This window comes from Pseudophryne corroboree, chromosome 6, assembly GCF_028390025.1.
Source record: "Pseudophryne corroboree isolate aPseCor3 chromosome 6, aPseCor3.hap2, whole genome shotgun sequence".
In the NCBI taxonomy this organism is placed as follows: Eukaryota; Metazoa; Chordata; class Amphibia; order Anura; family Myobatrachidae; genus Pseudophryne; species Pseudophryne corroboree.
In genome coordinates this window covers 127,799,670-127,813,935 of record NC_086449.1, presented here as the reverse complement: position 1 = coordinate 127,813,935, position 14,266 = coordinate 127,799,670, and the positions used below count along the sequence as shown (strand labels likewise).

At 44.8% G+C, this 14,266-nt stretch overlaps 1 protein-coding gene across 6 annotated transcripts in view; it reads right to left on the bottom strand.

The window, feature by feature from the left end:
• Window positions 1-1,100: 1,100 nt before the first annotated feature.
• The window catches only part of LOC134936672 (aspartate aminotransferase, cytoplasmic-like), a 48,258-nt gene continuing 35,092 nt past the window's right edge, over window positions 1,101-14,266 (bottom strand). For all 6 annotated transcript variants that reach the window (XM_063931840.1, XM_063931839.1, XM_063931844.1 and 3 more), the window contains 4 exons: window positions 7,326-7,476; window positions 6,921-7,086; window positions 3,735-3,877; window positions 1,101-1,467 (listed from right to left, as the gene is read on the bottom strand). In XM_063931840.1, coding sequence (XP_063787910.1) covers window positions 1,325-1,467; window positions 3,735-3,877; window positions 6,921-7,086; window positions 7,326-7,476 — 603 coding nt within the window. In that variant the 3' untranslated portion in view covers window positions 1,101-1,324. The remainder of the gene's footprint in view (window positions 1,468-3,734; window positions 3,878-6,920; window positions 7,087-7,325; window positions 7,477-14,266) is intronic.

The window sequence follows — 14,266 nt, the reverse complement described above, 5'->3', positions numbered from 1 at the left end:
TGGTAGACATGATTTAGGTCACCCGGCTCAAAAGGTCGACATGTAAAAGGTAGACAGTTCAGAAGGTAGACAGGGTCAAAAGGTTGACAGGTTCAAAAGGTTGACATGACAATTGTCAACACACATATGGCAGACTCAAATTTTTATTTCAACTTTTGCATACTTTACCATCCACATAGACTACGATTGGAAATAGTAACCTGTGCCCGGCGCAGCAGTAGCGGAGTGAGGCACTTGCCGGAAGCCGCAAGCCATGTGATGGGACGAGGTACACTAATGGGGCTTGTTTGTGGCAGAAAGTGAAAAACAATAAAACATTTAATAAAATTGTGTCTACCTTTTATTGTGTTGACCATTTCTATGTCGACATGTTATCGACATTTTGAACACGTCAACCTTTTCTACTGTCTATTCATTCTATGTCGACCTTTTGACCCCGTCGACTATTGGCTGTAGACCTTTTTAGTGTAAATCTAATAATCCACACTCTGAGCAATCACCCAGTCAGGAATCTGTAGTAATTTCTAGTTGATCTATCCTTCCTCTATCATTCAGGTATTTGCCAAACATGACCAGCAGGGGACGACAGTGATCACCATCTGTTAATCTAAAGAATAAACTCACTGTGAAATGCTACTGTGTGGGAGGCAGAGGTCACAATACTTTAAACCATATCACCCATGGCAGATTACCATTAGGACCCGCTGTTGGTATACTGACGGCCAGCATCCCGGGCCGCCGATATATCATACTGAATCCAATATAAGGCCTAATTTACTCTCTTTATTCTTTATCAAATGAATTACCAAGACCAACACATGTGCAACTTGTAACTGAAACCTCTGAAAACTCAAGCTGGGCATACACTATATAATAATCTGGCAGACCATCTGTCCAATCTGGCTGGTTGGGATGAAAATCGGCTAATGTATGGGAACAAATTACAATCAACCATATGCATCCAAATACTGGAAAACGGCTACTTAACCAGTTTGTGTGAACAACCTTTTTTGTCCATTTTCCAGTGTTTTGATTTGCTCCAGTACATTATCAGATTTTCATTCCAACCAGCCAAATTGGACAGATGGTCTGTTAGATAATTGTATAGAGTATGCCCAGCTTTATAAATCTCTAATTCAATTACGTCTTTATGTAGGCTTCAATTTATTACTGGTAGGGTCAGTGCATCCTTATTATGATAGAAATAATAGGCTGTACAGCTCATTTGTATATCTGTCCAGTTAGAAACATTTACAAGAATTAGAATCGTTAATTTCCAATATTATTAAAACCAGATTTTCTTTGTCCACAATACTGATAGTAGTTATGTCATACCCTTTAGAATAACATCATTTATAGACTGTGTGACATAATTCAGGTTGGTTGCATTTAATCCAGAGATATTAATCTGTCCGTTTATACATAAGTATACGTGTTTTTTCTTAGCCAGGAAATCCACTTGATCCGCTGTCAGAAAAAATAGAAAGTAGCAAATTATCTTCCTGAGGATTCAGATTTGCTCTGAAATTCTATGCACGGTAACAATATGTATGAAAATGCTGTAAAATGAACTGAGAGGTCAATGAGTTAGACGGATTAAGCAAGGGGCAACAGCGGTGGCCGTCCCGGGGACCCCCACACGTTCTGTTTTTGAATTGGAGGAGTCCCATCCGGAGGCTCAGCTGTTCATTAACAGGATCATGAGGGGAAATCCCGCGAGACAGTTTGTGTGCTCCGATGCGCTGTCATGCTGCTGCAGCGCTGCTCTGCTCCAGAGGTGGGTAGGTGAGTGTGCTCTGGTGCACTGTACGTGTGCATGTGTGTGTGTGATGTATGTGTCTGCGTGCGCGCACTCGTGAATGTGTTGGGAGGAGCGCTTTGCCAGCAATAGTGGGGGCCCCACAACTTCTGTTGCCCCGAGCCCCCACCTGCCTTAATCCGGCCCTGCCAATGACAGATAAGATTGTTTCATTTTTCTTTTCCCCTGTTCTAAATACAAACATAAATAAAAATGTTGTTTTTTAAACCTACCCGCACAATACGAAACTTTAGACTGCCCCTGTGGCTCATAATATAGTCTCTAATACAGTATTCACATTTAGTACCCAAAGAAACATTAATAGTTTATCCCCTTCACTGCTAAGGATGAGTGGTACTCTGTCCCCACATATGCCCCTCCTAGTCTCTTTTTAGTCTTTGTATATCTAAATCATACTTGCCAACTTTCTGACTGAGCCCTACAGGAGGAGGCAGCTAGGTCGGCACAACAGGGGGTAGAACATCGGCATAGGTGGGTGGTGCAGTGGTGTGGAGTTGTGATTGCATCATCGCATCCCTGCTCCCATTTATTACCAGCATTATAAAGCAGGTGGTGGGGCTATGATGGCGTGATTCAGCATGGATCGCATCATCACTTTCGCTCTGCAAGTGGGCGAATGAGGGGGGCAGTAGGGGGTGTGGAGCCGGCTGGCCAGGTTCAGGAGACTTGCCTTTTTTTCTGGATGGCCAGGAGAGTAGGCAAGTATGATATAGTATATATATATATTAGTTAAATGCGGGGGATGAAGGATATGTAGCGACCTTGGTGTCAATATAAAAGGTATATAATTGCCAATTATAGTTAAAAATAGATATTTAATTACATGAAAAGTTAAAATGTTACAGGATAGTTATAAAGTAATTAAAAAGAAAAACATTCTAAAAAATGGGACAATAATAATACACAATATGAACTAAAAACATTTAAATGAATTTTAAAATATATAAGAGCAAGTATAAGAAGTTCTTTCTTATCTTAATTTGAGGTAGGTGTATGTTCCCAACGCGTTTCGTCTACTGAGACTTCTTCAAAGGGTGAGGGTACAATGAACTTGTGAGACTATTTATAGCTGGTATAGCATGGTGGGAGGATCAAAATTTACCAGGGAGTCATGTGATGCAATCAAATGTAAAATGCAGTTGGTATATCTTTAAATATAATATAATTACTAACAGTCAATTGGGGATGTTATAGTGAGAAAAAACGATTGGTTCTGAACGTTTTTAGATAGTATAAAGATGAGAAATGTCCGTTTTTTATGTAATTGTGGCACTTCCGCCACACTTCCGGTGGACGGAGGCCGCGGGACGTCACTTCCGCCCCACTTCCGTTGTTGTCTGCGCATGCGCCCGCGGCGCTGCGACGTCATTTTATCAGTTCTTTTAGTTCACATAGTGGCTTTGTATGTTCGCGCATGCGCCCTCGGCGCTGCGACGTCATCCTTGCAGTTCACATAGGGGCTTTGTGTGATGAGGATCATGGAGTCTTTACAATGTGTCCTCTCTCGGCGGCCATATTTGATAGGCTTTCAGCTGTCCCTGCTCCCATTTATTACCAGCATTATAAAGCAGGTGGTGGGGCTATGATGGCGTGATTCAGCATGGATCGCATCATCACTTTCGCTCTGCAAGTGGGCGAATGAGGGGGGCAGTAGGGGGTGTGGAGCCGGCTGGCCAGGTTCAGGAGACTTGCCTTTTTTTCTGGATGGCCAGGAGAGTAGGCAAGTATGATATAGTATATATATATATATATATATATATATGTATGTATATGTATGTATATGTATATATATGTGTATGTATATGTATATATATATATATGACTGGACTTTACAGTATTCCCCACCTAACGTTGCATAATATGCAATCTAGAAGCCATTGTTAGATTGAGTGACCTTCACAACATTATTACTTACAGGTTAATCCAGTGATAGCAAACAGGCCGCCCTGCTTGGTGATGTGCTCCCAAGATCGCAATGTTCCTAAGAGTCTCATCCTCTCCCTCATCTTCTCTCTGATAATTAGGAGGCGTATTACTGCCGTCTTAAGGCTGTCCTTCCTCGTGACAAGAAATATCAGCATTATAATGAGACATGGGAGATGCACGGGTAAAGAAAATATGCACAAATAAAAGGACTCAAATATTTGCACTAAGGGGTGCTGTGCATGTGGCACGGTGCTGTGGGGGTATGAATGTGTGCTTTTTATGTGAATGGAAAACATGCGTTGGCATAAGGATCATTAATCCTGGTACTGTACATTGGGCAAAATTCTGAGTTGATTGCAGCAGCATATTTGTTAGCAGATGGGCAAAACCATGTGTACTGCAGGGGGGGGCAGATATAACATGTGCAGAGAGAGAGAGATTTGGGTGGGGTGTGTTGAAACTGAAATCTAAATGGCAGTGTAAAAATAAAGCAGACAGGATTTACCCTGCACAGAAACAAAATAACCCACCCAAATCTAACTCTCTCTGCACAATATATCTGTCCCCCCAGCAGTGTACATGGTTTTGCCCAACTGCTAACAAATTTGCTGCTGCGATCAACTCTGAATTACCCCCATTATCTGCTGCTGTGCTATGCACTGTTTTGGCCAGTGAAGTCAATCCAGGCCGCATACACGGGTTCACTACGGCTGGCCGGCGGTCGGGCTCCCGGCGACCAGCATCCCGGCGCCCGACCGCCGGCTTACCGACAGCTTGGCGAGCGCAAATGAGCCCCTTGCGGGCTCGCTGCGCTTGCCACGCTACGGGCACGGTGGCGCGCTATGCGCGCCACACTATTTTATTCTCCCTCTATGGGGGTCGTGGACCCCCACGAGGGAAAATAAGTGTCGGTATGCCGGCTGTCGGGCTCCCGGCGCCGGTATACTGAGCGCCGGGAGCCCGACCGCCGGCAAACAGAAGACCACCCCGCATACACATGTCAGAGCAAAGCCTCAACGTCCAGAAAATAAAAAGTGTGCTGTTTCATATTGTAGCTAACACCAAAAATCTGTTTGTCCAATAAGGAAATTGTGTAATACTACTGCGAGCATGGACATATATTTACTCATATATAAGAATATAAGGGGAAGCGGTTAACATACCGCCAGTCGGGATTCCGGCGGTCACAATACAGATGCCGGAATCCCGACAGGCAGTGAAATGCCCCCGCCGGAATACCGGCGACACAGGCTATTCTCCCTCTGTGGGTGAATATGACCTGTGGCGAACGCAGAGAACCACCGTGCCCACATTGTGGCAATCGCAGCGAGCCTGCAAGGGGGCTTTCTAGCGCTCGCCCCCTCTGCCGACATACTGGTGGCTGGGAAGCCACTATCGGTATACTGACGGCAGGCATACCGCTCGCCGGTATATCATATTGAATGCAATATAAGGCCTAATTTACAGCAGGTCACAATTATGCAGCCTGAAAGCAAAATAATGGCTGAAAGTCGTTGCTTAATGCCTGTTTTTTATGTTGACTGTATCTTATTCTTAAGACACATGTGTAAGTTTGCAGCCACATCAATATGCGCTATAATTGGGTCAATATATGTATGTGAACAGCCAATCAGTACGGTTTTTACACACTTCAGCCAATTGGGAGCAAGCTACTCTGATTGTCTAGTTTCCTTTTTTCCGTACTATCCCCTTCTCATTCATTATTGTTGCGAATTCGAGCAAGTACTCTTCAATCATTCTGGGTTTTATTTATTTTTTTATGCTCAGATAATTTAATAACAGAATAGGATTATAGGAGATATAATTATATAATTTAAAAAATAGGGATTACAATTTGGAATAAAATATCACACTATACAGAAAAAAATGACACAAGTTATAGGATGTTTCCTCAGCATGGAGAATTTCCAATGAGTCTGTGCAAGAGCTTGCTGGTGTTTTTATTTCCTATAAGAATTTACTTTATTGCTTTGGCACCAACCTCTAAGGGTCCCAAGAGGGACCCCTGAGCTATTCAGGGTGTTAGGGGTGCATGCTGCTTTTTCAGGCCCTATTCACCTTTGGTATTCCCATCTGTTTAGACCAGGCTTGGGCTGGTATAGTTGATATAGCCTATTAGGATGGTGGTCACAATAGGGGCACACTGTATGTAAAAGTGGCCATTAGGCCACACAGACTGTTCAAAACCAGGGTGCTGGGTTTATTGGTAAACAGTAGGTATGGTGGTATTGCAGGGGTTAACAGAAGTGATATCAAACAGTGGGTAATAGCAGGTACAGTATCTGTGTTTCTCACCCCAGGAGCTAAGTACTGCAGTACAGTGACACTCTTACAGATGAAACATGGCTGCAGTCTGCCTGTGCGCAGTAGTACATAAGGTTGTAAGTCGCACCTGCCTGCAGACTCTGGGCCCAAGTGTCCAGAGTGTATGCAGCATAGCAGACAGAGCATAGTGCTGCTCTCCCAACAGGCATCACATTTTTACAGAGGAACCCAAGCAGCAGTCACTCTGCTAGTGTGACTAACCCTCAAGGGCTGGCTGGGCAGGGGGGCAGGGAGCCATCTGCCCCCTGGGCCAGTGCAATTTAGGTGTTCCAGGGCCACATGACTGCAGATTCCCTGAGAAAAAGTGAGCTGCTTGCTTGAGTCTGACCCCAAGGCTGAAAGTTGCCAGCCAGCCCCTGCTAACGCTGTCGGATATACAGTAGCCTGCCCCAGGTTCACACTTTTGCAGGTGTATGTATCGTTCATTGAATCACTATATTATTGGTACCAGCCCAAGTTATAGCACTGATGTTGGCTAATTATTTTAAGAGGACATTTATTTATGGGGCACATTTTTATTTCAGCATCGGAAACATATAGCTTAACCGAAGCTACTGTATAAGAAAGCACTAAACAGTCCTAGAGGGTACAATACATTCACATGTGCACTACACTACTGTATGTAACTTTTACGTGCACACTAACCTGATAGTCCAGGCATAGAAGGAAGAAAATCCTAGTTTTGCCTAACTCTGAACTACACTGTGCTTTTCTGTGCAAGCATAGTAACATAAAGCAGATTTATGGCCCACAGGTGGACTTGCATCCAAATCTAAACCAGGCCCATGGTTTGTTTATAATCACACACACAGGTCAGCCAATAACTCACCATTCTGCATACAAAGTCGGATTATTAAGGACTGTCGCTACCACTCTTGATCCTATAGCTGGTGGTGTTGACCATTTTCCTTGCACAAGAGCCTCCAGTTGAGAGCGCACTCTGATAACAACTTCATTGTTCCTCAGAACTATTAGCAGGTTCCCAACGCTCTCGCCTGATGATCAAGAAGCAAGAATCTCTCATATTATTTCTCATATTTGTCTGGTTAATACCAACTACAGGTACAAAGTATAATGTTAGGTGGCAGGAGCACACCTGTAAATATTAAGATCTTACTTGGCATTACATTAATAAATGTTTTCCTTCATAGGTACAAAGTTTTTTATTTCAATGAAGTGATTTTCCTTAAAGCGTTAATGAGATGAGATCAATAAATGTCCCTATAAAACGCACCATACAATCCAAAATTGGCGGAAAATGATTGGGCGCAGAACAGCTCAAAGTCTTCAGATACAAAGTACCGCAGAGGCCAGGCATCTGCCTCGAGGTCCCCGGAGGCCAGACCCTGAGCTGCCAGGTGGAAAAACGGGAACATGTTCTTTTTCTGAAATGCATATAAAGAAGATAAAAACATCTTAAAAGGGTTCAACAAACCTCAAATTATTGTGCCTTAAACCAGTGGTTCTCAACCTCGGTCGTCAAGTACCCCCAACAGTTCATGTTTTCCAGGTCACCTAGCAGGTGCACAGGTGTATTCATTACTCACTGACACATTTTAAAAGACCCACAGGTGGAGCAAATTATTTCACTTGCAATCCTGTGAGGAGACCTGGAAAACATGAACTGTTGGAGGTACTTGAGGACCACGGTTGAGAAACACTGCCTTAAACCATAGTGAAGGCTTGTTGTACTTGCTTACTTTACTTACGTCCCTTACAGGCGAGGCAGTGGTGAGGTATGAAAAGGAAAGAAGAGTGAAACTTGATGTCATGTTAAAACTTGCTAATATGAGCTCATAGCAATAAATTAACATCTACGGATGTGTTGCCTGTACTAATATTACCTTGGGAATTCTCTGTATCGGGTATCTATAACAGCGTAGAGCCCCAGAATCTCCAAATAATCTATGGGATGATATAAACCTACCAAGTATGTTAATTTATTGAACAATGATGCCCTTGATGTCATTACATGGACAATAGAAAATGTATGATGGTATAGATTCTGTGTTGTGTTCACTAAAGTGAGCAGTGCTTGATGTGATGTGATTTGTATTGCAGTTGCCCACTTACGCCCACCCACCTTTCACAAAGCTTTCTGCTCATTCTGGGGAAAAGTCTCCTAATCTGTGAGTTCACCGACATTCCAGGAGGGTATTTATGTATGAGAAAGAGATCCCCAGTGAGAAATATAAACCATTTACCTGCTTCTATTCCCTCCACCTTTAATGTCCAAACTTTATGCACCAATATGTAACATATAATATTTTTTTTTATATAGCGCTTTTCTCCCATAGGACTCAAAGTCACTTTACATACACCAAAACCATGATACATAATACAGAGAATTTAGAATTAGAATGAAGTACCAAACTAAACAGAAATAATTAAGAACAACAACTAGAAAACACAATTGGCACAATTGCAGGGTTTGGTGCAAACATTTTGGGTAATAACTTCCACAGATTGTCCACTCCACCCACACAAGGTACCAAGTAGAGATGAGCGGGTTCGGTTCGTTGAGATCCGAACCCCCCCGAACTTTACCTATTTTACACGGTTCCGAGGCAGCCTCGGATCTTCCCGTCTTGCTCGGTTAACCCAAACTAGGCCGAACGTCATCATCCCGCTGTCGGATTCTCGCGAGATTCGTATTCTATATAAAGAGCCGCGCGTCGCCGCCATTTTCACTAGTGCATTGGAGATCGAACGGAGACGTGGCTGCGTTCTCTCCCTGAAAAGCTCCATATCTGTGCTCAGTGTGCTGCAAATATCTGTGCTAAGTGTGCTGCAAATATCTACGTTCTCTGCCTGAAAATGCTCCATATCTGTGCTCAGTGTGCTGCAAATATCTGTGCTCAGTGTGCTGCAAATATCTGTGCTCAGTGTGCTGCAAATATCTGATCAGTGTGCTGCATTGTGGGGACCACCAGTATATAATTATAGTACAGTACAGTAGGCCATTGCTGTATCTTGCAGCTCCGTGTCAGACTCAGTTCTAGACAGAATCCTGATCATCAGTGCTCAATATCTGCTGCATTGTTGAGTGACCAGTATATATATGTAGTACAGTGCTGCATTTTGGTGACCGCCAGTATAGTAGTACACTACAGTAGTCCATTGCTGTATCTTGCAGCTCCGTGTCACTGCAAGTATCCATCCATATCTGTGCTGCATTGTTGTGAACAGTATACATAGTAGTACAGTGTAGCATTTTGGTGACCAACAGTATATAGTTGTACAGTACAGTAGTCCATTGCTGTATCTTGCAGCTCCGTGTCACTTCAAGAATCCATATCTGTTCTGCATTGTTTGTGAGCAGTATATCAGTACAGTGCAGCATTTTGGGGACCACCAGCATATAAAGTAGTACAGTACAGTAGGCCATTGCTGTATCTTGCTGCTCCGTGTCACTTCAAGTATCCATATCTGTGCTGCATTGTTTGTGAGCAGTATAGTAGTACAGTGCAGAATTTTGGGGACCAACAGTATATAGTTTTACAGTACAGTAGGCCATTGCTGTATCTTGCAGCTCCATGTCACTTCAAGTATCCATATCTGTGCTGCATTGTTTGTAAGCAGAATAGTAGTACAGTAAAACCAAAAGGTGTACTCGACACCCAATATGCCAGGCGCAATATTCTGATATTAATTAATTTCACTCATATTGAGAGATCACTAGCTGCACCAACTAAGGCTTTGCAAGAGCCTAAGTAAAAACTAGAGATGAGCGGGTTCGGTTTCTCTGAATCCGAACCCGCCCGAACTTCATGTTTTTTTTCACGGGTCCGAGCGACTCGGATCTTCCCGCCTTGCTCGGTTAACCCGAGCGCGCCCGAACGTCATCATGACGCTGTCGGATTCTCGCGAGGCTCGGATTCTATCGCGAGACTCGGATTCTATATAAGGAGCCGCGCGTCGCCGCCATTTTCACGGCTGTGGCTACCTCTGTGTCGGCACTCAGCAGCCCGTCCATAATTGTATATACCACCTAACCGTGGTTTTTTTTTCTTTCTTTATACATACATACTAGTTACGAGTATACTATCTCTTTATCAACCAGTCTATATTAGCAGCAGACACAGTACAGTGCGGTAGTTCACGGCTGTGGCTACCTCTGTGTCGGCACTCGGCAGCCCGTCCATAATTGTATATACCACCTAACCGTGGTTTTTTTTTCTTTCTTTATACATACATACTAGTTACGAGTATACTATCTCTTTATCAACCAGTCTATATTAGCAGCAGACACAGTACAGTGCGGTAGTTCACGGCTGTGGCTACCTCTGTGTCGGCACTCGGCAGCCCGTCCATAATTGTATATACCACCTAACCGTGGTTTTTTTTTCTTTCTTTATACATACATACTAGTTACGAGTATACTATCTCTTTATCAACCAGTCTATATATTAGCAGCAGACACAGTACAGTGCGGTAGTTCACGGCTGTGGCTACCTCTGTGTCGGCACTCGGCAGCCCGTCCATAATTGTATATACCACCTAACCGTGGTTTTTTTTTTCTTTCTTTATACATACATACTAGTTACGAGTATACTATCTCTTTATCAACCAGTCTATATATTAGCAGCAGACACAGTACAGTGCGGTAGTTCACGGCTGTGGCTACCTCTGTGTCGGCACTCGGCAGCCCGTCCATAATTGTATATACCACCTAACCGTGGTTTTTTTTTTCTTTCTTTATACATACATACTAGTTACGAGTATACTATCTCTTTATCAACCAGTCTATATATTAGCAGCAGACACAGTACAGTGCGGTAGTTCACGGCTGTGGCTACCTCTGTGTCGGCACTCGGCAGCCCGTCCATAATTGTATACTAGTATCCAATCCATCCATCTCCATTGTTTACCTGAGGTGCCTTTTAGTTGTGCCTATTAAAATATGGAGAACAAAAATGTTGAGGTTCCAAAATTAGGGAAAGATCAAGATCCACTTCCACCTCGTGCTGAAGCTGCTGCCACTAGTCATGGCCGAGACGATGAAATGCCAGCAACGTCGTCTGCCAAGGCCGATGCCCAATGTCATAGTACAGAGCATGTCAAATCCAAAACACCAAATATCAGTAAAAAAAGGACTCCAAAACCTAAAATAAAATTGTCGTCGGAGAAGCGTAAACTTGCCAATATGCCATTTACCACACGGAGTGGCAAGGAACGGCTGAGGCCCTGGCCTATGTTCATGGCTAGTGGTTCAGCTTCACATGAGGATGGAAGCACTCAGCCTCTCGCTAGAAAAATGAAAAGACTAAAGCTGGCAAAAGCAGTAGCACCGCAAAGAACTGTGCGTTCTTCGAAATCCCAAATCCACAAGGAGAGTCCGACTCCAATTGTGTCGGTTGCGATGCCTGACCTTCCCAACACTGGACGTGAAGAGCATGCGCCTTCCACCATTTGCACGCCCCCTGCAAGTGATGGAAGGAGCACCCGCAGTCCAGTTCCTGATAGTCAGATTGAAGATGTCAGTGTTGAAGTACACCAGGATGAGGAGGATATGGGTGTTGCTGGCGCTGGGGAGGAAATTGACCAGGAGGATTCTGATGGTGAGGTGGTTTGTTTAAGTCAGGCACCCGGGGAGACACCTGTTGTCCGTGGTAGGAATATGGCCGTTGACATGCCTGGTGAAAATACCAAAAAAATCAGCTCTTCGGTGTGGAAGTATTTCACCAGAAATGCGGACAACAGGTGTCAAGCCGTGTGTTCCCTTTGTCAAGCTGTAATAAGTAGGGGTAAGGACGTTAACCACCTCGGAACATCCTCCCTTATACGTCACCTGCAGCGCATTCATAATAAGTCAGTGACAAGTTCAAAAACTTTGGGTGACAGCGGAAGCAGTCCACTGACCAGTAAATCCCTTCCTCTTGTAACCAAGCTCACGCAAACCACCCCACCAACTCCCTCAGTGTCAATTTCCTCCTTCCCCAGGAATGCCAATAGTCCTGCAGGCAATGTCACTGGCAATTCTGACGAGTCCTCTCCTGCCTGGGATTCCTCCGATGCATCCTTGCGTGTAACGCCTACTGCTGCTGGCGCTGCTGTTGTTGCTGCTGGGAGTCGATGGTCATCCAAGAGGGGAAGTCGTAAGCCCACTTGTACTACTTCCAGTAAGCAATTGACTGTTCAACAGTCCTTTGCGAGGAAGATGAAATATCACAGCAGTCATCCTGCTGCAAAGCGGATAACTGAGGCCTTGACAACTATGTTGGTGTTAGACGTGCGTCCGGTATCCGCCGTTAGTTCACAGGGAACTAGACAATTTATTGAGGCAGTGTGCCCCCGTTACCAAATACCATCTAGGTTCCACTTCTCTAGGCAGGCGATACCGAGAATGTACACGGACGTCAGAAAAAGACTCACCAGTGTCCTAAAAAATGCAGTTGTACCCAATGTCCACTTAACCACGGACATGTGGACAAGTGGAGCAGGGCAGGGTCAGGACTATATGACTGTGACAGCCCACTGGGTAGATGTATGGACTCCCGCCGCAAGAACAGCAGCGGCGGCACCAGTAGCAGCATCTCGCAAACGCCAACTCTTTCCTAGGCAGGCTACGCTTTGTATCACCGCTTTCCAGAATACGCACACAGCTGAAAACCTCTTACGGCAACTGAGGAAGATCATCGCGGAATGGCTTACCCCAATTGGACTCTCCTGTGGATTTGTGGCATCGGACAACGCCAGCAATATTGTGTGTGCATTAAATATGGGCAAATTCCAGCACGTCCCATGTTTTGCACATACCTTGAATTTGGTGGTGCAGAATTTTTTTAAAAACAACAGGGGCGTGCAAGAGATGCTGTCGGTGGCCAGAAGAATTGCGGGACACTTTCGGCGTACAGGCACCACGTACAGAAGACTGGAGCACCACCAAAAACTACTGAACCTGCCCTGCCATCATCTGAAGCAAGAAGTGGTAACGAGGTGGAATTCAACCCTCTATATGCTTCAGAGGTTGGAGGAGCAGCAAAAGGCCATTCAAGCCTATACAATTGAGCACGAAATAGTAGGTGGAATGCACCTGTCTCAAGCGCAGTGGAGAATGATTTCAACGTTGTGCAAGGTTCTGATGCCCTTTGAACTTGCCACACGTGAAGTCAGTTCAGACACTGCCAGCCTGAGTCAGGTCATTCCCCTCATCAGGCTTTTGCAGAAGAAGCTGGAGACATTGAAGGAGGAGCTAACACGGAGCGATTCCGCTAGGCATGTGGGACTTGTGGATGGAGCCCTTAATTCGCTTAACAAGGATTCACGGGTGGTCAATCTGTTGAAATCAGAGCACTACATTTTGGCCACCGTGCTCGATCCTAGATTTAAAGCCTACCTTGGATCTCTCTTTCCGGCAGACACAAGTCTGCTGGGGTTGAAAGACCTGCTGGTGACAAAATTGTCAAGTCAAGCGGAACGCGACCTGTCAACATCTCCTCCTTCACATTCTCCCGCAACTGGGGGTGCGAGGAAAAGGCTCAGAATTCCGAGCCCACCCGCTGGCGGTGATGCAGGGCAGTCTGGAGCGACTGCTGATGCTGACATCTGGTCCGGACTGAAGGACCTGACAACGATTACGGACATGTCGTCTACTGTCACTGCATATGATTCTCTCAACATTGATAGAATGGTGGAGGATTATATGAGTGACCGCATCCAAGTAGGCACGTCACACAGTCCGTACTTATACTGGCAGGAAAAAGAGGCAATTTGGAGGCCCTTGCACAAACTGGCTTTATTCTACCTAAGTTGCCCTCCCACAAGTGTGTACTCCGAAAGAGTGTTTAGTGCCGCCGCTCACCTTGTCAGCAATCGGCGTACGAGGTTACATCCAGAAAATGTGGAGAAGATGATGTTCATTAAAATGAATTATAATCAATTCCTCCGCGGAGACATTGACCAGCAGCAATTGCCTCCACAAAGTACACAGGGAGCTGAGATGGTGGATTCCAGTGGGGACGAATTGATAATCTGTGAGGAGGGGGATGTACACGGTGATATATCGGAGGGTGATGATGAGGTGGACATCTTGCCTCTGTAGAGCCAGTTTGTGCAAGGAGAGATTAATTGCTTCTTTTTTGGGGGGGGTCCAAACCAACCCGTCATATCAGTCACAGTCGTGTGGCAGACCCTGTCACTGAAATGATGGGTTGGTTAAAGTGTGCATGTCCT